This window comes from Coturnix japonica, chromosome 2, assembly GCF_054131305.1.
Source record: "Coturnix japonica strain WE chromosome 2, WE-NBRP24, whole genome shotgun sequence".
NCBI lineage: Eukaryota > Metazoa > Chordata > Aves > Galliformes > Phasianidae > Coturnix > Coturnix japonica.
The window spans coordinates 59,874,739-59,902,032 of NC_140664.1; the positions used below are offsets into that span (position 1 = coordinate 59,874,739).

General features: G+C 38.5%; 1 protein-coding gene across 8 annotated transcripts in view; it reads left to right on the forward strand.

Moving 5' to 3' along the window:
- Window positions 1–27,294, forward strand: part of CNTNAP2 (contactin associated protein 2) — a 568,010-nt gene that overhangs the window by 190,463 nt on the left and 350,253 nt on the right. For all 8 annotated transcript variants that reach the window (XM_085539942.1, XM_015854925.3, XM_085539944.1 and 5 more), the window contains one exon: window positions 3,744–3,891. In XM_085539942.1, the coding sequence (XP_085396068.1) occupies window positions 3,744–3,891 (148 nt within the window). The remainder of the gene's footprint in view (window positions 1–3,743; window positions 3,892–27,294) is intronic.

Below are 27,294 nucleotides of genomic sequence, written 5' to 3' on the forward strand. Positions count from 1 at the left end.
AATTCATAAACCGCTTGCCTTCCCATACCTATTTGTCAGCGCGCTGACAAATAAAAAAGGACGTCGGCGGCCCGTATTGGCTAGGCCCTTCTGTAAGGTCACCTAGAGCACCTGCACCTTCTTTTCCTGGTGCATGCTATCCCCGCTGCTTAAGGATCCAAACACCTTCGCCACTGTGATCCTTCCTGGTAGGCCACATCGGGGGTCACCAATTGTTGCAGAACGGCGGGAGAAAAGCAGACGACCACACCTATCATTGACATATGATCAGCTATTCTCGTTTATTCCTTGGCTGCGTGTACCTTTATAATACGGATAATTAGCTCATACATATTGCAAAAGTGGAGCTCATCATTGGTTCCCAATTACATACCATCCCCGAGTATCTTTGCAGCTTGTTGTTATCATCCTGAAAGTTACTCCCTTGTCGAGTTCACAAAACCATGGCTAGTTTCTCACCATCCCAGGGCATCCTGTTGATCTCACTGTCCTTGCAGGTGGCATGGCTGCTTGATTAACTGCACCGTGTTTACGACCCTTCTCAGCTAGCTGTAAAAAACACTCCCTACAGTAGTCCTTCTTTCTTTAACTGGACAATGAACGTCATGCTGCTATATTCCGCATTGCACCAGTTTTACATCACCCTAGAAAAGCATACATCAAAGCAATTTTCACAATTGTCCATGAATAAACTGTTAATTTGTTCAGAGAATAATCTACCTGAATTTTGTTTTGCCTAAAGAGCATTTTTCTTCACTTAATAACGTAACTTTTCAGTTTTGAAATTTCTTATTTCAAAGATAATTTTGCAATTATGACAATTTCTTTATATATTTTTTTTTATTTTAAAAGATGATTGACGCCACAATTCAAAATAAGGTTTTATAGTGTATTTGTTTTATTCATAGAATGATACTGCAAATCTATTCTTCTACAGAAAACCAAAGCTGTTTTAGTCATCTTTACTTGATTGATATTCTTCTAGCTGAATGTTAATGGCATTTAGGTTTGAATTTATAATTTAGTTTTGCATTTGCTTTTGATTATTAGAATTTCATTATACTATATATATAGGTTTTAAAATTAAATCTGAAGGTTCCCTAACTTCGCCTTCAAATTTAAAAACAACTTCAATTTTCACTTTGGTTTTTTGTTTTGTTTTATTTTGTTTTTAATGCAAATAAAATTCTACTAGATACATATAAAGAATTTATATGTATAGTAGTGTGGCTGAAGAATACTGGTAAAAACAAAGTCACTTTCAAAGAGCATTCAGGTTTAATTGCTGATGTTTTAGTTGAAGAGGGCTATTGTGCCACAAGCTTATCTATTTTTGCAGTGAAATTAGTTGGCCCATTAAAATACATAGTACCTGTTTTATAAATCTGCTCTAGTAACTTCTGAAAAATACATTAAGCTAATCATAACTGTATTCTTAAGGAAGCCAGTTACAAACCTCTTACTGAGTGCTTTTGAAAATGCCCCTGAACATGTGTTTGAAGCAAGTATTTAGAATTGCAGGCATATTTTCTTACCTTCATTATTATTCCATACCATATTGTCCTGTGAAGTACTGTATTTAAGGAAAATTATTGTGACTCATAACATTCCCAAATCTTTCTTATGATAAGAGATTAAAACATAAAACAGGTTAAAGAACTTATTATATAAATGGAAGTGGCCTGTAAAAATTACTGAACCGATGAGGCAGTGGTACCTGTTTTACAGACAGGTGAGTTGTCTTGGTCTTATTCTTAGTTTGACTTAAAGAAAAACTGCATTATCCTCAGAAACAACCTTTCTGGCAATAATAATAATAATAAAGTGTTAATTAGATCAGTAGGCTGTTTTGTCTTGCTTAGTTTACACAAATATTTCCATACTTTCCGGAAAAGTAGTTTTGTAAAAGTAGATTTGTGGGGGGTGGGAGAGAGGTTCTTATTCTGTATTTCTGTGATGATGACGGTGATTATTATTTTGGTTTAGGAATCATTCTATGTGTAAAATAAAAATAAATATTTTATATGATATAAGTATGAATTGCACTTTTAAATCTTGTTAAGCTTTTCATTAACCTTGACAAACATAGCATTGCAACTTTTATTAACTCGTTTTTTAATGAGCATCTGACTATCTCAGTTAGAAAAGGAGATTTTACAGCAATAGTACATAGTTCACAAGCTCCTGGAAATTTATTTTTCATTCTCATAAAAATCGATTTTGGTCTGGTATTTGCATTATCCACAGAACATGTTATGCTTTGCAAAAGCTATCTATCACTACATAATGTTCTGCAAGTCCTTGAACAGAACTCAGGAAATAGGCAGTTATTCAATAGGATGTTTAGTTCTTGTTCACTGTGTGCTTTTTGTTGTTGTTTGTCTGCTATTCTATTAAGCTCAGAATGCAGAACTATTATATTTCTCATAAATGCTTACCCCTCAAATATGGAAGTGTTTCATAGGCATTAACTGTTATACCTAACAAGCTTTGCTGTGAAGGCATGAGCGTCTTCATCATTATTTAGAACATTAATTGCAGCAGTACAAACAAATAACAAACAGAAAACTAATACGTGTATGATTTTTTTGAGCTCATCAAGGAAGGGAGCCTGTGAATCTTTATGTTTACCACCACATAGATCTACTGTGTAGTGTAGAAGGTATATACTCATCTGAAATATCTATTGCAAATCTGAAATACATATATGCAAAGTGTCAACATAAATCTTTGGCTTTTCAAATTTTTGATGACTATATTTTGCAGTAGGTATATTTAAAGCCTAGTTGTTTCTTCATTTATTTTTATTTCCAGTACTTGAATGTATAATAGGTTTCTATATGGATTTTTCCATGTGCCAGACATTACCTTTTCTTTGTTTTCTGCTCCAAGATACTTATTTCATTGAAAATTACTTATGGAGAGGTGTTTCTCTGAAAATGTTGAAAATGACTAAATGGCAGTCCAGCAGTAGTAAACAAATGGTTTGTGCATAACAAATTAAATCTGTTAACAGATAGATGAATATCATTTACTTTTAAGCAAAATACTATGAAATATTTTACTAAGAGGTACAAAACTACAAAACAAGCACCAAATATTTACTTCAGTCATTTTCAAATTTTGAGAGTTGTATATTTTTTGACTTCTAAAGTTTCAATAACTAGAGCTGGTTTTGCTGTGAGAGGCTGCTATGTTCAGGAGAGAAACTGGATGCTCATTTTCCAGAAAGTAATGCAGAAAAACTAAAGGAAGATTTCTGTATTCTTGGAAATTGGAGGAATTGAAGAGTTCTGTATCTGCTGTAGGAAACAAGATATATCAGGGTTTTTGTTTACAGGACAATGACTGGTGTGTGTTATCTAACTGTTATCTGGGTTAACTGGGTATGTTGCCACAGAACACCCCTTTTGGACACCTTTATAAATGTTTTAGTAACTGAGGAATGGATCACCAGTGCAAAATACTTTCTTACCTAGCAGCAGCTCTTATCTGAATTTACTGTATCTGTTGTGGAGAAAGATGATATGAGGTTCCAGTGCTACAGTTTTGGTGTTGTGAACACTATAAAATTTTTCAAACCTGTTGTTAACTTGCTCAGTATCAAAGTAAACATTTTAACCAAACTTAAGTGCTAACTAGTCACTCAGAAGGCTTCACTACCTAAACTTTTCCTTCATAACAGAATCTTCACAGTGTGAGAGGTAGAAGTAATAAAATAATTTTCTTCTTCTTTCCCCTAGGCATTTCCTGGAAATACAAACTCTGATAGTGTGGTCCGACATGATTTGCAACACCCAGTTATTGCTCGCTATATACGTATAGTTCCTTTAGACTGGAATGGAGAGGGCCAAATTGGGTTAAGAATTGAGGTCTACGGCTGTTCCTACTGTAAGTGTACTACATTCCTTTTTTTTTTTTTTTTTCCTTTTTAAATTCTAAGTATAAACTGTCCTTGGTTTCAGATTAAATTTTAATCCCAAGTACTTTTTGCTAAAATAGATGAAGATATTCCAGGATTACTAATTGTAATGCCTGGGGCTTAATAAAATATTTATTGTATCCTTTATTCTGAGTTGCTAGTTGCTAGAGATACAGCATTGGAATTAGTAACAGTACTTTGAAATCAGTACTTTTGATCTTCAAGATTGTTTTTCCAGAAGACTTGGATAGTTAAGTTAAGGAAAATATAGCATTCAGATACATTTTTTGTTGGTTCCTGAAGGTAATAGCTGGGAAACAGAACAAAAATCATTGCCTCATAATAAAGATAAAAATGAAGCAAGTAAATATTCAATTGAAGCTCATCTTGTCTAAATATGTGATATGTTTTTCAGAGAATTTTCCTTAAGTTTTTAATTATAACTTTAGAATTTCTTCTAAAATGACCCAGATGAGCAAAGGTGCAAATGATTATGAGCACAACAGATCATGTTTTAAGGAAAGTCTTTTTTCGAACAATGGTAATTCCTTGAATTTGATCCTGTTTGTGCTTAAAGAAAGCCTACGACTTGCGAACAATAGTTGTCTGTGTCCTATTTCTATGCAATTTTAGTACAGTATCCTTGTAGGTATTTTAGGGGAAAGAGATACTTGAGATTTATCTTCAAAAACAAAACAAAACAAAACAAAAAAACCAAACGAGCAACAAAAAAACAAAAACAAAAACCCCAAGTGTTAGAATAAGTTAAGAAGTACATATCTTGAAGACTCTTCCATTGACATCATGTGATTTAAGGCATATTGAAACACTTTGCCATCCGAACTAGCAAATGTGTAAAAAAACAAGCAAAAATATCTTGTGATTTCAGTTGTTTCAATTTGGGTAGGTAGACCAAAGGCTATGTGCTTTCATTAAACACTATTGAGAATCACATTCTGGTATTATTTTTCCTATTTCCATGTAATGAATTAAAGCATCATTTTAAAATTTGTATTAAACTTAAATATTTTTTGAACAACAGAAATAACTTAGATGAAAAATAAGATCAAACTTGCTGTGGTGTTGGTAGGGTTGTGCTGGGGGGTGTTGGAAATGTTTGTAAGAAACAAATTGTATTTATTATCTAAGGAGCTGTAGGTTATTCTGAAGTAGACTGTTCAAAAAAATAGTGATCATCTATTAGGTATTTGGTAGCACTGTGTATAAGGTTTTCAGATATAGAACTTGTTCATTTTCTCATAGTACAAGGTTTAATTGGAAAGTCATACACTTAGTGCCTAAGAAAAATCTTTCATTGCACAATACAGTAGCCTGGCTATTAGTCTCAGAGTATTACGAAGTCTCATTAAGCCACGTTTTGGAATACATGGTCATTAATTACCATATTAATTGGTTCTTATTTTTCCTTGAGCGTGCTGATAAAGTACATATTGTTTGTGTGTGTGTGTGTCAGAAATGGAAAACGGCAACATAAAATGTAAAGTTAAAAAAAAAAAAAAAAAAGTGCAACTTTAAAAGAGAATTAGAGATTATATTGATTCCCTAGAGAAGTTTGTAAAATTATAAAATATTTATCTTCAAGGTGCTCTTTTTTATTTAATCATTTGCTTGCCTTCTTTCATTAAGCTTGACATTTGTCTGTCTTTGAAACTGCAGATGGGATCTGTGAAGTTACTTTCCAATAGAAGATCTCTTGGTAGTCACAATAAATAAATAAATAAAAGGTTCCCGTCTCACTCCAATTTATAGGAGGGAGGCAAGGTTCTTTTGTATATGCATACCCGGCATGCGATTAAGAAACAACAGTTCAAATTTTGGTCCGACTACTTTATTACAAGTCCTAGCTGTTTAGGGAAATGGGGAAGGGAACTTGGGCAGTAGGAAAGATAGGAAATGTAAGCAAGGAGTGTCTGTAGAGAGCAAAAGAGATAGTTACCACTATGGGTCCAGCAAGGTACGTAGTAGGTCCCTTGATCTCAGGAACTCATCTTATCATAGTGGGGGATGGGAGAAAGCCAGGAAAGATCCGCAGCAAGCAGGCATCTGGAGGTTCTTCTGAAGAGGTTTTCCCCTCAGGGAATTCGCTGTCAAAGGTGTCTTTGGGTGTTTTTCTCCAAAGTCCCTAGTTTAGTGAGGACCTTTTGTCCCCCATTTCTGTGTTGTTTTTTTTTTCTTCTTCTTTTCTCTCAGTTTAGTGTGACATTCCTGGCGCAACAGAAAAACAAGCAGGAAGCAGTGCCTCTGTTGCCATGCACAAGCATTAGTGCCTTTTGCAGTGATCAGCTCCTTCAAGTAGCACCCCTGAGAAAGACTGCTTGTCCTGCTTCTGTTTTTTTTTTGCAATCATAAGCAGAGGTAGTGTGGCATGGTGACACCCACCATTCACCCCTCATGAAAGGCCTCATGAAGCAAGCGTTGAGACAAAAAAAGAAAAACAGTTTTGTCTTTCACAGCTCCCTCTGCTATAAGATTGAGAATGTACTTTACATTTCCGTCTGCGAATAAGTGCTGATGTCAAATTTAGAAAAATTTAGAAAAGATTTTAATTCTCTATGGGGTAAAAAGACACTCTTAATAAAATAATAACAATAACAATCATAAATAGTGAGTAAAAAAAATAACTTGCTTATTGCCTATCTTAATGCAAGTGTTCAATGAGAAGAACAAGCACGGAAAAAGAAGCAGACAAAGTATATAACAAACAAACAAACAAACAAACATACAAAAAAAACCCCAACAACTGTAGTCAATGGGAGTTTCAGCTTTCATTCAAAAATCATAAAATGTTGTTAGGTTAGAAGGGATCTTGAATATCATGTAGTTCCAATGCCCTGAGATGAGCACAGTTGCCAACCACTAGATCAGGTTGCCCAGGGCCCCACCTAGCCTGGACCTGAATGCCTCTAAGGGAAGAGCACCCACATCTTCTCTGGGCAACCTTTCCCAGTGCCTTACCACAGTGAATAAAAAATTTCCTCCTAACATCTAACCTAAATCTCCTTTCTTTTAGTTTAAAACAATTCCTGCCTATGCTGTCACTCTCAGACTATGTAAAAAGTTGGTTTTCTGCCTGTTCATAAACTCATCTCAAGTACTGGAAGGCCACAGTGAGGTCTCCCAGAAAAAACAGTCCTCCTCTCCATTATAAATAAGCCCAGGTTCCTCACAGGTGAGGTGCTCCAGCCCTCAGATCATCTCTGTGGCTGCACTCTGCACCCATTCCAACAGCTCCATGTCTTTATTGTCTTCAGAACCTCAGACCTGGGCACGGTATTTCAGGTGCTACTTCACAAGGCCAGAACTGAGGGAGATAATCGCCTCCTGTTACCCTGTTGGCTGCCTTTCTTATGAGGCAGTCTAGTATACTATTGTCCTTCCAAATTACAATTGCACACTTCTGGCTCATATCCAGCTCTTCATCCACCAGAATCCCCAGGTTCTACTTGACAGAGCTGCTCTCAACAAGTTCTTCTCCCACTCTGCACATACATATCTGAAATAGCTCCATTCCAATTGGCAACACCTCACACTTTTGTTTGTTGAATCTAATTTGGTTTTACATAGGCCCACTTTTCAAGATGGTATCTCTCCCTTCTGTCACATTAACTGCATCACTCAGTTTGGCGTCAACTGCAAAGTTGCTGAGAGTGCACTCGATCCCACCAAGTCATAGATAAAGATATTGAAGTGTATGAGTCCCAAGATGGAAACGTATTTAAGGACCATATGAAAGGCTTTGCAGAAGCCTAAGTATAGAACATCTGTTGTTATTCATTTGTCCTCTGATGCCATCACTCCAACATAGGAAGCCACCAAATTGGCCTTTGTTGATGTAGGGCAAATGAGGGCTTCGGTCTTATCTATGGTTGCATTGGGTAACCCCTCGGTCTTACCACACAACACCCAGGAATTTAACTGATAGCCCTGGTCCTTGAACTTTTTGTGGATTTATAGCCCATCCTTTTGCATTTGCCAGATCCAGTACACAGTGATATGTGTCCATCTCTCTACTTAATGTATCCATGTGGGAGGTGATGTTGGGTATCGCCACATGGAACAGTGGCATGACTTTATTTTGTTCTTTGTATTTTACTATCATTCACCACATACCATCTGACTTTCTGACTGGCCATATGGGGGAGCTGTATGGGCTGTGTGCAGGTCTAATGATCCCTACTCTCTCCAGTTGCTGCACAGTCTTGGTAATTTCTTCTCAGTCACCCAGGAGTCTATATTGCTTTGTATTTGTGATCCAGTGCAGCTGTGGCAAACAATTAGGTTAGATTTTTGCATGACCCCTTATGATTGCCTGCACCGCCTATATGCTGATATAGATCATAGACTGGCCTGGGTTGAAACGGATCATAATGATCATCTAGTTTCAACCCCCCTGCTATGTACAGGGTTGCCAAACACTAGATCAGGCTACCCAAAGCCACATCAAGCCTGGCCTTGAATGCCTCTGGGGATGGGGCATTCACAACCTCCTTGGGCAACTTGTTTCAGAGCATCACCACCCTGTGGGTGAAAAAAAAAATAAAAAAAAAAATTAATATCTAACCTAAATCTCCCCTGTATTAGTTTAAAACTATTTCCCCTTGTCCTATCACTATCCACTCATGTAAACAGTTGTACCCCCTCCTGTTTATATGCTCCTTTGAAGTATTGGAAGGCCACAATAAGGTCTTCCTGGATCTTTCTTTTTATTTTAGCTTTTCCAAGCTAAACAAGCCCAGTTCCCTCAGCCTTTCTTTATAGGAGAGGTGCTCTGATCATCTTAGTGGCCTTCCTCTAGACCTGTTCTAAGACATCTGTATCTTTCTTGTGCTGAGGGCCCCAGGCCTGGACATAGTACTCCAGATGGGGCCACACAAGAGTTGAGTAGAATAATCACCTCCCTCTCCTTCTAGCTACTCCTCTTTTAATGCATCCCAGAATATAGTTGGCCTTCCAGGCTGCAAGTGCACACTGATGCCTCATGTCAAGCTTCTCATCCACTAGGACTCCTGAGTTCTCCTCAACAGGGCTGCTCTCAAGGTGGTCTTCCCCCAGTCCATGTAAATACCTGGGATAAAATCCCTGTCTTTAAAGGATGAAGAGAAAGAAGAAGGGGATAGAGAAAGAGAAATACACATACACAATTTTGGCAAGCAGCTGCAGTGGAATGCACCAAAAGTGCACACACATAGTGAAGTGCAGCATTTTGAAAATACTGCATTTATTGCCATGAAATGTCAAAGCACTAAGGAATTTTGTAAAAAGGAAGCCCTAGATCTAATTAAATCTCCTACATAGGAATATTACCAAATGTCCAAAATTGCTCTCCATGATTTATAGAACAGCTTGTAAGAAGACTCAAAGACTAAATATGTATCTGCTTTCCCTATCCAAAAATAGTAAAAATTCTTTAGCCTCAGTTTAGTAAGATGATTTTTTTTTTATTTATTTTTTTTCAGTATTTAAAAATGCAAAGTAAATAGCTGATTCAGTGTATTCTTTGAATGTTCTACAGCACAGATTTTGCTGTTTTACATTACTGGTAATAATTCAATGTCATCACCACTTTTTCCAGAGAAAGTTCATGCCAAGTGAATTTTGAATGTCATGATGTATTGGTGGTAACTATACAGGCATTAACAAGAATGGTAACTACAAGGATGGTAGTAGAAGTATAGAAGGTATAAGTAAAAAGGGGAACTCACCAGTGATGACACTAGGAGCTGAGACAATCTTCACTAGCAAGCAATCTCCAAGAGATGCTGCCTCAGTGAGGGTCAGCCCTTAAATGAGGTCTCAGAGGAGGTGGAGTCAAACTCCACCCTTCCCGGGAGCACAGCTACATAACTTTCACCTGTGCTCCTGCAGCTGACCCCACACTTGCCGCAGTTGATTAATCAGTGGTTCACACTGTGATTACCAATCTCCCATACACATGAATAGTTTGGATCAGTGGGATATTATTCCATATGACCACAAGCTTCCCTATCCACTGGGAGGCAACTGAAAAAAAAAAAAAAAATAAATGAAAAAAAGGCCAGCAAAACTGTTAAATTCTGGAGAAGAGTTTGTTTTCAGTGATGGATATATTCCTTATTTCTCATGCATGTCATATAGTTGTGTAAGTGCAACTCAAAGCTATGACTTCATTTCTTGTCACAATATGTACTCTTGCCTTTTTGAGGTGATCTTTGCCCTCAATGAAGTCATAAATGAACTTGAAGGTGTAAAATGAACTTTGAAATAGTTGTGAAACACAAATGTAAAAAGAGAAAGCCTTGGTATGAAAACTGAGGAAGAAAATTTTTAAAAATGTTACATGGTAGTGATGGAAAGAGAGAAGAGCTCACTAACAGGAATAAAATTCATTTACTGGAAATGAACTGCGCCCTTTTTGTCAAAACCCTGAAAAGCATATGCCTACAGGAAGAAGGAGTCATAAACCTATGCACATCACAAGTAACAAATTCTAACAATAAATATTTATGAACCTCCCATCAATCCATATTTCTTTGTAATGATTTCTCCTAATTATCTCTGCAGTAAAAAATATCCAATTAAATAGGAAAAAATAACACAGTATTTAGCAAATGAACTAACAGTATTAAACAGCAGTGATCTAGCGGTTCACTCTGGTCTTCCTAATTAGGCATCTCTCTCTCTACATAAAGTTGAAAACACGAATAACATAATGTAATATAAACATATAGACAGTGAAGAAAATAAGAGAGAAAAAAAGAAAAATCCACACCATCGCTTGCCCTCAGTGATCTGTGAATGCCTCATGAATTGCACTAAAGATCGTAACATTTATTTTATTATATTTGATCAGTTCTAGTGTCATCTTGTTCAATTTTCTTGTGAAAAACATCTTGGAGTAATGAGACTCCAAGACTAGGGATAAAAATTAACTTTGTGTTGTCTCAGTTGGGATAAGAGCTATTCAATTACTTATTTAGGCAATTAGGCAAAATGTTTCAAAATGCTCATTCTCTTAGCTTAGCTAGGCTTGGGAGGCCATTAAGTTTCTTTTCATTTCAAAGTACAAACCAGTTTGTCAGGTTGTGCATTATATATTTCATTACTCTTTCTGTTTTAGTGCTTGAAGTACAGTTTGAACAGAAGTACAGAAGGTTTGAATTCTTATGTACAGTAAGGACAGAGAGTAGCTGAGAAGTTCCCTTTAAGTTCACTGAAATTTTTACCATTAGTACTTTAGGCAATGCAAATTAGAATTACAGTATTAAGTAAAAAGTTAGATATCATACTTTCACACATTCCTTGAGCAAAAGCAGACTATAAACTAGGCCTGTAAATCATGCTCTAAAGATGCATGGCACACATAAAAGAAGCAAAAAAGGTGTCTGTTTTCCCTTACTTAGGTTAATGTGAACATCAAAAATGCCAACTTCAATTTAAAATATAATTTATCTTGCAGCTCTTACTGTATGAGCCAAGCAAAAATCGGATACTGAGCTGGCATATACAAAGCCTATAAAAGAAATAATAGAAAATTCTGGAAAACAGTCTCATTTGCCAATGAGGTGGTATATTTTCTCATGGTAAATGTCAGTTTAAATATCAGTATTGTTAAACAGTTTATTTCATTTGTTCAGAAGAAAGGCAGAAAGGTTATGGAGAAGATGTGGAGTCTCTTTCTCTGGAAATATTCAAAATCCACCTGGACACTTTCCTGCCCAACCCATATAAGAGAACATGCTTTAGCTCAGCAGTTGGACAAGATGATCTCAAGAGTTTCCTTCCAAGTCTTACAAATCTATGATTATTTTGGTGATTCCCAGAGACAGAGCTGTTCCTTAAAAGATGAATTGAAGCTTCTCTATAAAGATTAGACAGAATAAGAATTGTTTTTGTATTTCACTAAATGTTTTTTTGTATACTATATGAGCACATACACTTGAAAGTTACTGCTATTACAGAGCAATCTATTCTAAATCTCAAAATGGTACTGATGTTACTGTAGAAGAAAGAAGTAGTTTTGGTGTTGGATGAAGAAATAAGTGGTGATTCTTGTTTTGTTCTTTTTCTGCTGTTGTTTTCTCACACTTTTTCTTTAAGAATAAAAAGTTGGAACAATGGGTTAGGACTGTGAGGTTATCATACTAAATTTTGAATAATAGAAGATATTTAGGAAATTCAGGAAGTAAAATAAAAGGAAAGTTCTTCAACAACAACAACAACAACAAAAGAATTTAAGGCAGTAGATATTGGGAGTGTCAGACTTCATAGCGTTGTAATTTTCAGTGTCAGAATACATTTTAGCCCACTAGTGAATGGAGAAATACTCAATTGTTGCAACATGAAGTTAACAGAAGAGCACTTGCAGCCCTGCGTGTGTCAGTACTGTGACTTTTTCTACTTTTTGCAACAAATAACAATTTGCTCTATATGACTTCTTGAAATAGGATTACTTCTCTGTCCTAAAAGTAGTTTGGTATCTGTCAAGGTTTGCTGAATTAATTTTTCCTTCAGTTCCCAACAATGTGAAATCTCATACTGAGTAGAACTTTAGTAGCAACAGCAGTAACTTGTAGTATCTTTAATTATTTGATACTGTGTCGGTGAATATGAAGGCAAAAGGTCAGCGCGCTGGGACAAACAGCCACACGCCAATATAGTTAAACATAGCTGTGTGAATTTATTGCCTTAAAAGCCGTACTTTTATAGCAGACAGATGAGGGTGTTCGAAAATCACACACACTAATTGGAGGAAAGCTACTACAAATACAACCCTAAAACCCCCCTTCAAAGCCACTAGCCATTCATTCTTATCCTCTGCTGAGTGTTAAAAATAATAATAATTTGAAAAAATGTCTTGCAGCTATGCAAGGTCAGCTCAACAACTGTCAAAACACTTGTTAATTATTCATGTTTTTTTAGTCACAAATCTGAAATACAAGACCAGATGAGCTGTCATGAATAAAATAACATGTTCAGAGTAGGATTTTTTGGGCGAAGTTTCATATTTAGAGTCTCATACATGGAATTACTAAAATTCTTAATTCCATTATCTTTTTCCCATTAAATAATGATCAGGCAGGTCTACGATTTCATAAAAACACAGTAGAGGTAATCAAATGTGGGGAGGAGGTTCCTATTTTGAAATATTTTGAAATATATAAGATTCCTCCATTGACTCCAGAAGAACTTTTTGTTAGGAACTGTAATGTATTTGTTATGAAATATCTATTTGTACGGTAGTGCTTTATTATATTGAAATCTGTCAGCAGTTTTTAACTTGATGTTGAAATATGAAGGATATGTACTTAATTATATTTTGGAATATTGACATAAAATGGTTTGTTTTTCACATGTTAATTTCTGACAGACATTATGCTTAATGCTTTTGAAAATCAAATAGATGTTTGTGCAAATATCTACACACTGACACTCTCACCACTATTTCAGAATTTAGAGTGAAAAATATCAAATATATATCACTTTTTAAAATTATTATTTTTAGCCTTAAAAGAATACTTATGTATGGAATAGGATTAATGAATTGTCCTGACTAAATATATAGAAGCCTAATTCTCCAATAGTATATGTCATTTTTAAGTGATTAGACATGTATTTGCTAAACCCTAAGGGAAATAATTTTCCTTTACAAATCATATCTATTATATGTGTTTAAGCTGTGAATGGTTGTCATATTGCATATTAAATCTGATTGTATTTCAGTGTAACAAACTAAGCAAAAAATGTTTGTTACATGACTTACTTATTTTGTTTATTCTAAGCAGTGGTGATTGGATAAACAAAACAAAAAAAATTCAAACACTGTAGCTAACCCACATAATTCCCACAGAAAAATTTCTCTGACAGCCATGTTCCAGCACAAAGAAAGAATAGTTTTATAGAAGGGAAAGTAGAGATTCTGTACAAGAGATGCAAGACAATTTATTTTTCAGCATTCCCAGATTTTAAAAACCCTCTCCCTCTTTTTTTTTTTTTTAAATTATTTCCTCATGCATAGCATGAAGACTCAAAACACCTGAACAGCAGCACTTTTTGAATTTAGAGTTATGTCTTACATACATTACTTAGATTCTTCAATCTTGAATATTATTACCTTTTTGCTTATTAAATATAATATTTTCTACTCTATGTAGAGGTGTAGTGGAAAGTTTCATTTGTGTCAATACAAATATTTGGTGTTGTGAAACTAGCTAATTGATTTTAAGAAGGAAATATATTCTTTAGTGGGTTTTTTGAAATAAGTATTGATATGTGTATTTTTTTATCATCTTAAAAAACAAACATACAAACAAACAAACAAAAACATTGCATAATTTAATGATAGAGAAGGTATTCTGTTAAAACTTTTACAATTTTGTGTGTGTGTGTGTCAGGGTTTAATGAGATTAATACAAGAAAAAATCTTCAATCTAAAGGTAAACACTTTCTGTTTGCAGCCTTCAAGATTGAAAAAAGTAAAATCTAATGAATCTTGGAGTTCTTTATTTTCTTGGAGATATATTCTTATTATATTATGAATGTTCTATACATTTCAAACTGATAAAACTGTAATTTCCTTCTGTAGCTTAATCTGATTTGTCTATGAGCAAAAGATGATCAGTATTTCCCTAACTTCTAAGTGGGCATATTCCTGTCAGTCAAGACATTTTCTATCAGAAACTGTTGCAACTTGACTCTGAATTTTCACTCAACAACCTTCTTGCTTCAGTCTTCACTGGTGACTGGTCTTCATGCAGCCCTTGAATGAATGGTTGGGATGATGGGGACTGGTGGACCGATGTTGCTCCTGCTGTAAACCACACGAGGAACCTGAATATCCATATGTTTTTGAGTCCCAGTGAGATGCATTCCAGAGAACTGGCTGATATAGTTGCTAAGCCACTCTTGATGATATTTGAAAAGTCATGGCAGTCAGCTAAAGTCCCTGGCAAATGAAAAAAAAAATAAAAATCAGTTCACACCCATTTTTAAGAAGGGTAGAAAGGATGATCCAAGAAACTACCAAGGAAAAGTCCTGCCAGACCAAATTAATGGTTTCCTATGATGGCAAAACTGCATCACTGGTGTCATGGTTTTATGATCATCAATATTCCACATCATCACATCATGTAGTGTACTGGGAATTAAAGTGTTAATGGACATAGCAAAGAGAAGAAACTACATTCTCGAGAAGACTGTTCGCTATGTTGATGTCTTTCCCGCACAGGGGGAACACATATAAGGTGGTGTTGGGTCATCTGACACTCTATTGCTTCCTTTCAGCTTTTCTCTTCGCTGCTCTTTTCTTTCACTGCTGCCTGTCCTGACTGTGCAATTACTGTAAGGCCTACAGCTTTCAGATACTCTTTCATTATACTTGATTTATTGGCTTCAACTCTAACTATTTTGCATTTCGATACCATATTTAGTAAATTAGTTTGTTTTTACTCAGATCATTGCCGCTGTTTTTTTCTAATTATTCTGGGGTCCCCTGTTTCCCTTCTCCAGAGGAGTGGGTTTTGTGAAATCCCTTTGCCCCACTAGTCACAGAACCGGTCTGAACCAGCCTGTATACCATTAACAACTGGAGAGGGGAAGAGGCACTGATGTTGCATATTTGGACTTCAGTAGGGCCTTTGACATGTTTCCCCACAACATCCTTCTCTCCAAATTGGATTTTAAGAGTGGACTGTTTGAGGTACTAGAAACTGGTTGCAAGATCACACACAGAGGCAGGGTGGAGATCAGTGACAAGTGGTATCCCTAAGGGGTGAATACTGGAATCTTCATCGATGGCATCAACAGTGTGATCAAGTGCACCTTCAGCAAGTTAGAAGATGACACCAAGCTATGTGATGCAGTGGGTTTTGGGTTTTTTTTTTTTTTGCCATTCAAAGAAACCTAAACAGACTTGAGTAGTGGACCAGGAGAACCTAATAAGGTTCAACAAAGCAAAATGCAAGGTCTTGCAGCTGGGTCATGGCAACTGAATACAAGCTGGAGGAAGAAAGAAAGACACAACCCTGCCAAAAAAGACTTGTGGGTACTAGTGGATGGCCAGCTGGATGTGAGCCAGCAGTATGCCCTCACAGCCGAGAAAACCAATAATATCTAGGGCTCTATCAAAAGAAGTATGACCATCATGTAAAGGGAGAAGATCGTTCCACTTACATCTGCACTGGTGAGACTTCACTTGAAGTACTGCAATCAGATGTGGAGTCCTCCACATAGAAGAGACATGGATTGTGTTCAGAGGATGGCCACAGAATGATTCAATGGATGGAACACCTGCCTACAAGGACAGGGTGAAAGAGCAGGGGCTGTTTAGCCTGGAGAAGAGAAGGCTCTGGAAAAACCTGTTAGCAGTCTTCCAGTATCTAGAAAGGAGATAAAAGAAAGAACAGTCTCTTTATCAGGTTCTGTTATGACCGGAGAAGAGAAAATTGTTTCAAAGTAAAAGAAGGGATATTTAGCCTGGATATAAAAAGAAACTTTTATGATAAAGTTAGTGAAGCATTGCAGCAGGTTGCCCAGCAATATGATGGATGTCCCATCTTTGGAGATGTTCAGGCTCAGACTGGACAAGAATCTGAGCAACCTGGTCTAACTGTAGATGTCCCTGCTCACTGTAAGGAAGTCAGGCTAGATAATCTTTAAGAATTCCTTACAATTCAAATGACTTTATGATTGTTTTCAAGTTTACTCACACAGCATTATGCAGCAGTACAGAGTTCTACTGTAAACTATGGCTGGCATTAAGCTTCATCTGAGTCCAGGTACAGCAGTGACTGTGCAGCCTTGAGAGACCAGTGGAGGGTCATGCTGCTGTAGATAGTGAGCATGGGAGGTTGCTTTGACTCATTCTTCTGGTGACAGGACCTACTTTCTACTTTCCCCACTAGGCTGCAAAGAGTTCTCTTAGAAGAACCTGTAGCTTTTAAAATAGTCACTTCAAAAATTTTTGAGGAAAAAAATGTATATTAGAACTAAAAAAACTTACATGAAATTAACCATACTAGGCTAGAAAATGTAAATCAATGGGAGTGAATGAAGAACTGAAATTACAGGAATAAAATATTTTGATTTCTATAAGTATTGGTATTGCCATATTTTAACTATGTATGTAAGTATTATAAGTATGTTAAATACATAACTTATACATAACTACAACAGATAGAAAGAACATAACAACAGTATTGCATAGAGCATGTTCAGATACAAAAATATCTTTTCAACACAGTCATCACCATTAGCTGTGAATTTTCACCAGCAATGACTGAGAATATGCATGCTGCACTTGTAAACTTGTCATGGCTGTCTGGAACCTGGATTAATTTTCATGTTGCTGTTGCCACTGATGAAATGCACCAACCTCTCCACCTTTGTGCTAACATCCGCTCTTTCTAAAAATAAATTATTTTTTTCTGGCTTCCTTCAGCTTTTGAGATGGAAAGCCATTGAGAATGAAGGAGAACAGGCTGATAGTACTGACTACTTATGAAGCCTGAAACAGTTCGTGGGTGAAGAAAAGCTAATCAGTGTAGCTGAGATGCCATGTAAACAATTGTACTAAAGAAAGGCACTTTAAAACTACTCCGGCAACTATGGAATTTGAAAGTCTTAAACTTTGCAACAGCAGAAAACCTTAAATTGTTGAAGATGGCTTAAAATTATGAATAGGTTTTCCAGGGAGGCAGAGGGGGAAAATGTGCCACTAACCACCCAAATTACAACCTGATAAACAGAACAAGGAAAATCATTTGAGAGTCAAATGTTAAGGAAGTAAAAGTCGGGGGTAGCTTGGGTTGTAGTGATGATGAGATTGTGGAGTTAAAGATCCTGAGTGTTAGAAGCAAAGCAAAATGTAGGATTGATACCCTGGCCTTCAGGAGAGCAAACTTTGATCTCTTCTGGGACCTACTTGGATCTAATCTGTGGGCCAGGGTTTTAGAAGGTAAGGGGGCCTGTTAGAACTGGTTAGCATTCAAACAGCTCTTTTTCCAAGCTAAGGATCAGTGTGTCCCTGTGACTAAGAAATCGGGAGAAGGTGGCAGGAGACCTGCATGGATGAGCAAGGAGCTCATGCACATGCTCCAAGGAAAGAAGAAGGTCCATGAAATGTGGAAAAAGGGTCTGACCACCTGGGAAGAATATAAGAATGTAGTCAGGGCCTGCAGGGACGTGACGAGGAAGGCTAAAGCCCACCTGGAGTTGAATCTAGCTAAAGTGATAAAGGATAATAAAAAAGGCTTTTTTAAGTATGTTAACAGCAAAAGGAAAACTAGAGAGAATGTAGGCCCCTTACTAAGTGAGGGGGGAGTTCTGGTAACAGGGGATACTGAGAGGGCAGAGATACTGAATGCCTTCTTTACTTATGTCTTCAGTGAAAAGGCACTCCCTCAGGAATCCCAGACTCTGGAGGTTAGTGAGAAGGTCTGGGGACTGAGGGACTTCCCTTTAGTCAGGGAAGAGGTGGTCCATGAGTGTCTAGGCAGCACTAAGGTCCATAAATACATGGGACCTGATGCGGTGCATCCACCTATGCTGAGCGAGCTGGCGGAGGTCATTCTTGGAGAACGGGGGAGGTGCCTGAAGACTGGAGGATAGACAATGTCACTCCAGTCTTCAAGAAGGGCAAGAAGGAAGACCTGGGTAATTATAGGCCAGTCAGGTGATGAAACAGCTTGTGCTGGATGCCATCTCCAGACAACTAGGAGAAAAGAAGGTTATCAGGAGTAGTCATCATGGGTTCACCAAGGGGAGGTTGTGCTTGACCAACCTTGTGGCCTTCTATGATGTTGTCACATCCTGGGTGGCTGGGGGGAGAGCGGTAGATGTAGTCTACCTTGATTTCAGTAAGGCATTTCATACTGTCTCCCATGACATTCTTATAACAAAGCTGAGGAAGTGTGGGATAGATGAGTGGACAGTGAATTGGGTTGAGAATTGGCTGACTGGCAGAGCTCTGCGCATTGGTGGTACAGAGTCTGGCTGGAGACCTGTAACTAGTGGTGTCTGTTCTGGGTCTGGTCTTGTTCAACATCTTCATCCATGACCTTGATGAGGGGATAGTGGCCACTTTCAGCAAGTTTGCTGATGATATGAAGTTGGGAGGATTGGCTGACATGCCTGAAGGCTGTGCTGCCATTCAGCAAGACCTGGACAGGCTGGAGACCTGGACAGTAACAAACTAGATGAGGTTCAACAAAGGCAAGTGTAGAGGCTTACGTCTAGGGAGGAAGAATTGCATGCACCAGTACAGGCTGGGGAATGACCTGCTGGAGAGGAGCTCTGCAGAGAGGGACTTGGGCGTCCTGGTGGATGACAGGTTGGCCATGAGCCAGCAGTGTATCCTTGTGGCCAAAATGGCCAATAGCATTTTGGGGTGCATTAAAAAGAGCATGTCCAGAAGGATGAGGGAGGTGATCCTCCCCTTTACTCTGCCCTGGTAAGGAATCATCTGGAGTACTGTGTCCAGTTCTGGGCTCCCCAGTACAAAAAAGACAGGGACCTCTTGGAAAGAGTCCAGAAGAGGGCCACAAAGATGGTGAAGGGCCTGGAGCATCTTCCCTATGAAGAAAGAGTAAGCGAACTGGGTCCATTTAGCCTTGAGAAAAGATGACTTGAGAGGGGATCTAATCCAGGTTTATAAATATCTGAGGTGTGGGGACCATAGTGTGTGTCTCACTCCAATTTATAGGAGGAAGGCAAGGTTCTTTGATATGCGTATACCCAGCATGAGATTAAGAAGCAACGGTTCAAGTGTTGGTCCAACCAGTTTATTAAAGTCCTAGCCATTTTAGGGAGATGGGGAAGGGAAGGTAGGTGAAAGGAAAGGTAGGAAGTATGAGCAAGGAGTCTCTGTATAGAGCAAAAGATATAGTCACCACTGTGGGTCCAGAGAGGTACATAGTAGGTCTGTTATCTCAGGAACTCGTCTGATCACCGCGGGTGATGGGAGAAAAACAGGAAGTTCCACAGCAAGCCAGCCTCGGGGGTTCTTCCAAAGAGGTTTTCCCCTCAGGGAATTCTCCATCAAAGGTGTCTTTGGGAGTTTGTCTCCAAAGTCCCTAGTTTAGTGAGGACCTTTTATCCCCCATTTTTACGTGGTTTTTTTTGTTTTTGTTTTTGTTTTTTTCTTCTTCTTTTCTCTCAGTTTATTGTGACATTCCTGGTCCACAGATAAGCCTGCAAGGAAGGGTGCCTCTGTTGCCAGACACAAGTATTAACGCCTTCTGCAGTGGTCTGCTCCTTCAAGCAGCTCTCCTGAAAAAGACTGCTTGTCCTTCTTCTGTTTATCATTGCAATGATAAGCAGAGGTACTGTGGCATGGTGACACCCACCATGCACCCTCCTAAATGGTTAGCAGTTGCCAGTTAGAGTCTTATCATTAGAAAGGCCTCAGGTAGCAAGCTTTGAGACAAAAAAAGAAAAACAGTTCTGTCTTTCACATAGTGGTGAGGCCAGTCTCTTTTCAGTGATGCATGGAGACAGGACAAAGGGAAACATCAGCTGGAACATAGGAAGTTCCACACGAATGTGCGGAAGAACTTCTTTACAGTGAGGGTTACAGAGCACTGGAACAGGCTGCCCAGGGGGGTTGTAGAGTCTCCTTCTCTGGACAAGTCCTGCTTGGACGCCTACCTGAGTGACCTGGTGTAAGGAACCTGCTTTGGCAGGGGGGTTGGACTCGATGATCTCTAGAGTTCCCTTCCAACCCCAACAATTTTGTGATTCTGTGATTCTGTGAAAACATTTTTTCCTGTCTTAGGTCAGGAAAAAAAGTAAAAACTGAATTTACTTAACTTCAGTGTGGATGGAGTGACAAGTGATACTAGTGTAGTATCAGATCCTTACATTTGAGAATGAAAGCAAAGATTATATATGCATCAAAGCTGATCTTTAAGGAAACATGTTTTTGCATCTTAGACAACAGTGACATTAGTTAATGGAATAAATGTGTTTCCCCCAGCCAGAACTGGACTGTCTTGCACACGTTGCTTTTTAGAGTCAACTATATAAATTTTAATAACACCAAGATTTTTACTGTGTGATATTTAGTTTTGTACAGCACCTTTAAACTACATCTGCGGCATATTCCTTATTCAGTGTGTGCAGCTCCTTTTGAATGTTCAATTTAAATATGAGTTCACCAGATGCAAGAAGTGACAAACAGGCATTTAAGAATGCTTATATGAAGAAAGAATAAAGATGTGAATTAGGAAGAAAAAACTGACCTTTAGTAGTAATTCTTTAATAAGAATTGAGATCTATTTTGGCTGTTTCCTGTGTGAGAGTTAGTTTAGTCCTTTTTTTACTGACCTGAAGCTCTTGCAATTTACTTTTTAAATAAACAGTAACAACAAAGACTGTTTTCAAGTAAACCCAGTTTCTTACTGTACCTGGATTCAGAGCGTAATTATATACTTTAACATTCCCATTGAGAGCCAAAATCAGATGCTGGGTTTCACAGTGAAGAGTAAATACATACACAGTTGCAAGGAAGTCTTCTGACTTGTAAATGGCTGTGATAAAATATGAAAATGCTGAATTACTTATAATATAAATGTTGTTCTTACCAAATTTAATTGAAAACAACATAGCTAAACAATACTTGAAGCTTCTAGTGCATACTTGCAATATTCCTGAAATATGAGGTTTTGATCATAACGCTATACGTAAAAATGCTATGCATATTAAAATTATTTAAAGTATAAGATCTTATATAATAAACAGCTTCTGTTTTGTCTATGTGGTAACTACTATTGTGTTATGACCTAGAAAAAATATTATCTAAAGCATGATTGTTACAACTAGAGAAACTGGAGAAGCTTTTAGCAAAATGAATTTATTTTATGAGCTGCCGCCTCTCACTTTGCTACTGATAAGGGAAGATCACAGAATCCTCAAGTTTAGAGAAGATCTGCAAAATCACCAGTCCATCTATCCACCTGTCACCTATATTTTCTACTAAAACATGTTCCTCAGTACAGCATCTAAATGTTTCTTGAACACCTCTATGGACAGTGAGTCTACCATCTCTGTGGGCATCCTGACCAATCTTTTGGAGAACTTTTTCCTAACATCTAACATGAACTTCCTCTGGCACGACTGGTAGCCATTCCCACTAGCCCTATTGCTAGTTATCAGAGAGAAGAGTCTGATCCTTGTTTTGCCACAACCTCCCTTCAGATAATTGTAGAGAGCAATTAAGATTAGCCTTTCAGCTAATAAATGATTAATGGTTCTGCAGCTTTATGAAGTTGCGTGCCAAATAGAACCAATATTAGAGGACAAATGTGCTAGAGTATCACTAGGGGCATTATTACTTTTTGACCCTTGAGAAACGGCAATCTGCAGAAAAGGAGAGAAAAAGAATGTGTTGGTGGTGGATGTGATAGTGCCAGCAGGGCATCCCCTGCTTCAAAGTGCACTTTTCCTCTCTCACCCACCACAGATTGTCTCCTGCTTTCTGGGTCTGGAGGGTTTTTTCCATTTCTACACCATATCCGCATGGCCAGTGCATGATACAGAACCCAAGTGGAACACCTGCTAGGGAAACAGAATAAACTATCAAGTTTAGCTCTCTTAGCGTGTGCCTTTGTCTCAAGTGATGCATGGTCATATTTTAAAAATCCTGATTAGTGGGATAAGAGAGAGTTAATCATTCTGTAATACAGGGTCATCCCTTTGCCTGGGATTCCTTTCCATCTTTTATCTCTGCAAATTAAGAAAAGGCTAATCGATAGGCTAATATTATCATAACTGAGCATTATTAATACATTAAAAGAGCTATTCCCATAGCATTGAATCCATGCAGGGCCAGTCCCTATGGAAATGCAAGCATATCCACTACTTCCAAGTTATCACTGGTAAGGGACTTTAGCAAAGTCCTGTGGCTGTATTCCAAACATTAACCATATGCCGTGCCTTGAGGATTGGGGAGGCCCCAAAATGACGATCCACATGAGCTGTATCTGTATGATACGTGATCACGATTCAAAAAATCCAGCACAAGCAAAGACTTAAACAATGTTTCTTGTGGTGTGTCTCCCGTATTCCCCATTTTTTGTTTATTAAGAATGGATTTCAGTGTTTGATGAGCACACTCAGTGATAGCTTGTCCAGTGTGAGAATGAGGAATGCCTGTAATATGTCTAAACCCCATCCTTGGAGGAAGGTTTGAGTGGCCTTAAAAGTGTATACAGGTCCATTATCTGTTTTTATAGTACGTGGGATCCCTATAGCAGCATAAGCAGATAACCAGTGTTTGCAGGCATTCCAACTGTGTTCACCTGTATGTGCTGTGGCAAATATGTAAGAAGAATGAGTATCTATTGTTACATGCACATATTTTAGGTGGCCAAATTCAAGAACATGAATGACATCTGTCTGCCACAGTTGAAGAGGTGCTGTGTCACAGGAGTTTGTCCCAATTTGAGGCAAAGGAGCAGCTGCCTGGCAGTCTGAGCATGTTAGAATAATGTTATGGGCTTGACCCACTGTCAGCTGGAATTGTTTTTGTAAGGCTCTCCTATTCTGATGGAAAAATTGATAGGAGATTCATGCTTGCTGGAACAATTGAAGGTAGCAAAGGCAACTGTGGCTTGGTCAGCCTTACGGTTGCCCTCAGTTAAAGGACCAGGCAACATAGAGTGTGACTGAATATATATAATAAAATAAGGAAGAGTATGGTGAGAGACATAATGTAAAACTCGCTTGAGCTGTGCAAATAAAACAGGGTTATTCACTTCCTTAAGAAAAGATCCTTCAATCCACCGAATGATACCTATATCATACAAAGAGTCAGTTATTATATTAAGGTCTTGATCAGAAAAATTTGAAAAGCTTGAGCTAATGCAGCAAGTTTTACACTTTGAGGTGATCCATCAACAACGTATACATCTGACTGCCATCATGCAGCAGTTGCACACCAGAGAACCACTGCTTAATGTGTCTTGCCAGAGCCATCTGTAAGTAAAGTAACAGCATTAGGTATTGGAACATGTGAAAATTAGATATTAGTAGTAAGGGGGATATCAGCCAAATTATGTAGTAACTGATGTTTGGGAGGATGGGTAGACATTTATCCAGGATAGTCTGCCATAGCAGTTTGAAATGCAGGTGACTGTTCAAGCATCCAACCCAAATCCTTTTTAGTAGTAGATATGTAGATGCAATCAGGGTCAAAAACTCATAAAATTTGTAGACAATGTTGATTTTGCTGTACCAGCACCGCAAACATCTCCATGGTGAAGTAATAGTTTTTGAAAATGTATGCAGTAAGAATATCCATTCGAGGATAATGAGAGGATCTTTTCTTGAGGTATCCCATTGACATAACAGGCTACACAGCTGACAAGAATTTGATATCATCCTAAGAGATACTGGAAGTGATAAACAAACATGGTGACTATATTGATGCTATAACAATGCTGCCACAGAGTCCAAGAATTGCAGCATCCCCTGTGACAATTGTCCTTTAGAGGTTAGATCTGTGTCTCCTTTGAATCGCTGGAAGAAATGGTGCAGCTTTTGAGTAGAAATACCCAAAAGAGTTCACAACAAATTGATGGTTCCTAACAATCTTTTCAAATCATTTAATGTCTGTACATCAGGTACTACCCTGAGGATTTCTGTCTGGAGGATGTGAGATGCAATTTTCCATCCTAAACATTTCCATGGACAACCAAGCTGCACCCCCTCCTCAGCTACTTGCAAACCAACAGATTGGACTGCCTGCTGGATGAGCAGTAAAGCATCCTTTAGACCCCCCTCCTGTTCTACTACTATTAGTATATCATCCATGTAATGATAAATAAGGAAGTGAGGTCTAACTGTTCGTACTGGTTGTAATACATTTGCTACTGTCAGTTGATATATTGTGGGACCATTAAGCATTCCTTGTGGAAACACAGTCCAATGATAACACTGAGCAAGGCTTTGTTGGTTAATGGAGCACTGATTTAATGATGGTGACATCAGCTCCAGTATCCACTAGGCCGTTTACCGTTGGCTGTTTACTAAGCATGGTAATGATGGTTTGTCTTTCGATACTTGTGTAGTCCATAGTACGGCAGGATTGTCCATGCTCCCAAATGTACCAGTTTGGTCAAAGAATGAAAAGGGATTAATTGTGCTATTTTTAGGCCTTTGGGAAATAAGCTGGAAGGTGAGGATGTCCATGCCATTATTTTAATCTCCCCAGTGTGGTCAGTATCTATAGCCCCTGGCAAAACAAAAAGTCCCACCCATGTAACAGAAGAACGTCCTAATAAGAGGGTGCTATGTCCATCCCCAAGGGGGCCAGTGACACCTGTTGGAATGAGAGTCACGGTGCTGTCAGTCAGTGGCACTGACTGGCCAAATCCACTCTTGCACTACCAGCAGAGGCTAGTCTGAGTGAGCTGACCAGGCAGTGGCCAACTGATTCGGAACTATATTTGCTGTCATAGCGTGTGGTCATGTGCTCTTCTTCCCATTCCCCAGCAGAAACTGGGAGTACTGATTGGCATTCTCTCACCCACTGTAGCCCTCTCCTACACCGAGGACAGGATTGAGTTGGAATAGCACAAACATTTTTTATTTGCTTACTTAGGCTTTTTACAGTCCCTTTGTACATGAGCAGACTCCCCACAATTTTACCATTTCATTCTTTGAGCTGTCCCTGCATTGTGTTGGGCTGCCAGCATGTCTGCTAGCAAGGCCATTTTATGACATTTTGTCCCTACATCTTGACAGCCCTTAATCACATCAGTAATGGATAGATCTGCATTCTTTAAGGACTGTAAAACCTTTCAACAGTCTGCATATGTGTTTTCTACTGCTAATTGCTTAAGCAAAGCATCCCAGGCAGCCTGATAATTCAGCTTGTCTCTCTAGCGTATTTTGTAAATGGTCATGAAATGTAACATAGGGCTCAGCAGCCTCCTGTTTAACTGATGTAAATGAAGCATTAGACAAATGAGTATCATGTATCCAATGAATAGCATGTAACACCAAAATCTTAACTTGTCCAAGGCATTGCCCGTCCATCTGTGGCTGGGCCTTAGGTGTTGCCCAGACCCTCTCCACCCTTTTATTATCCAGACCACTATAATTAAAGTTAGTCTAGTTATTCATAGTCTGGATGGTAGCCTGATCTCGGTATTCAGTCATAAACACAATATATTGCATGGAAGACATGATTGTTCATAACAAGGTTTTCCAGTCATGAGAAGTCATAACGTAACTGTCTCCAACTGCAACCAAAAGACTATATGTGTAGGCAGACTGAATTCCATAATCTCTTACTGACTTCCTTAACTCCTTTACTGCCTCATAAGACAGGGATTCCCACTGGGTGTGTGGGGGGGGCTGATTTGGATGATACAACACAGGAAGGGCTTGCAACGTATCAGCATAACCCAATAAGATCGCATCTTTTCTGCACTGCTCTAAAGCACTGTGGTACGCTGCAGAAAAAAAAATCTTTCCTTCATCCTTCAGATTGCCATCATGAGAGAAAATTATCATTTTTCAAATCTATTGAACCAGGATCAAAAGGTTCCTCTGGTTCCAGTCCATCCTTGTCTTTAACCAAGTTATATGCAGGCTGCATTGATGCAACAGCAGATGACGTAGACACAGCGGAGAGGGGCAGCATCACAGCGAGCAATGACAGTGGGGTGGAAAGCAGTAGCAGCGCTGCCAGTGTCAGGGGTGGAGTGGAGGGCAGGGGTGTGGCTGACATCAGGGGTGGAGAAGAGGGTCAGGGTGTGGCAGACATCAGGTCCCAAAGCTCTCCATCAAGAGAGAACACAGTTTTCAGAAATTCAGGGACACTTTTGCTTATCCATTTAAGAAAAGTAACTAATGCTGAAGTAGACACAGGCTGATTCTGAAACTTTAAAACTAGCTGTAATACTTTGAGATATACTTGTTGCTCCTTGGTTAGTGAGCTCCCCATAGTTCCTGACTGTTCACCTGTCCTGCAGAACAACGCGGGTGTGCATGACACAGTCTGAACTTCAGTTGGGCGACACTGCAGTAGCAGGCTTGCTCATTCATCCAGACTAAAATCAGGGAATCTTCTTTATAAATCCCTCTTTCTGAGCCCAGGTAACCACATCTCTCAATCTTTTTGGGTTACCAGATACGCTGAATCAAGGCCTGAACCTCTGACCACCAGAGGTGAGCAATAAGTCAGTCTTGGAAACACAGGTGAAGGCAATTCTTCTGTGCTACTGGAAGGGGTGGAACCCAGCTCCACCTCTCTTAGACCACATTTAAGAGCTGGCTACCACTGAGGAAGGATCTCTTTTGGGGACTGCTCTTTTTGGAGACTTTCAGTGAGCCCAGGATAAGGATAAGCTCCATCCATTCTTTTCTAACAT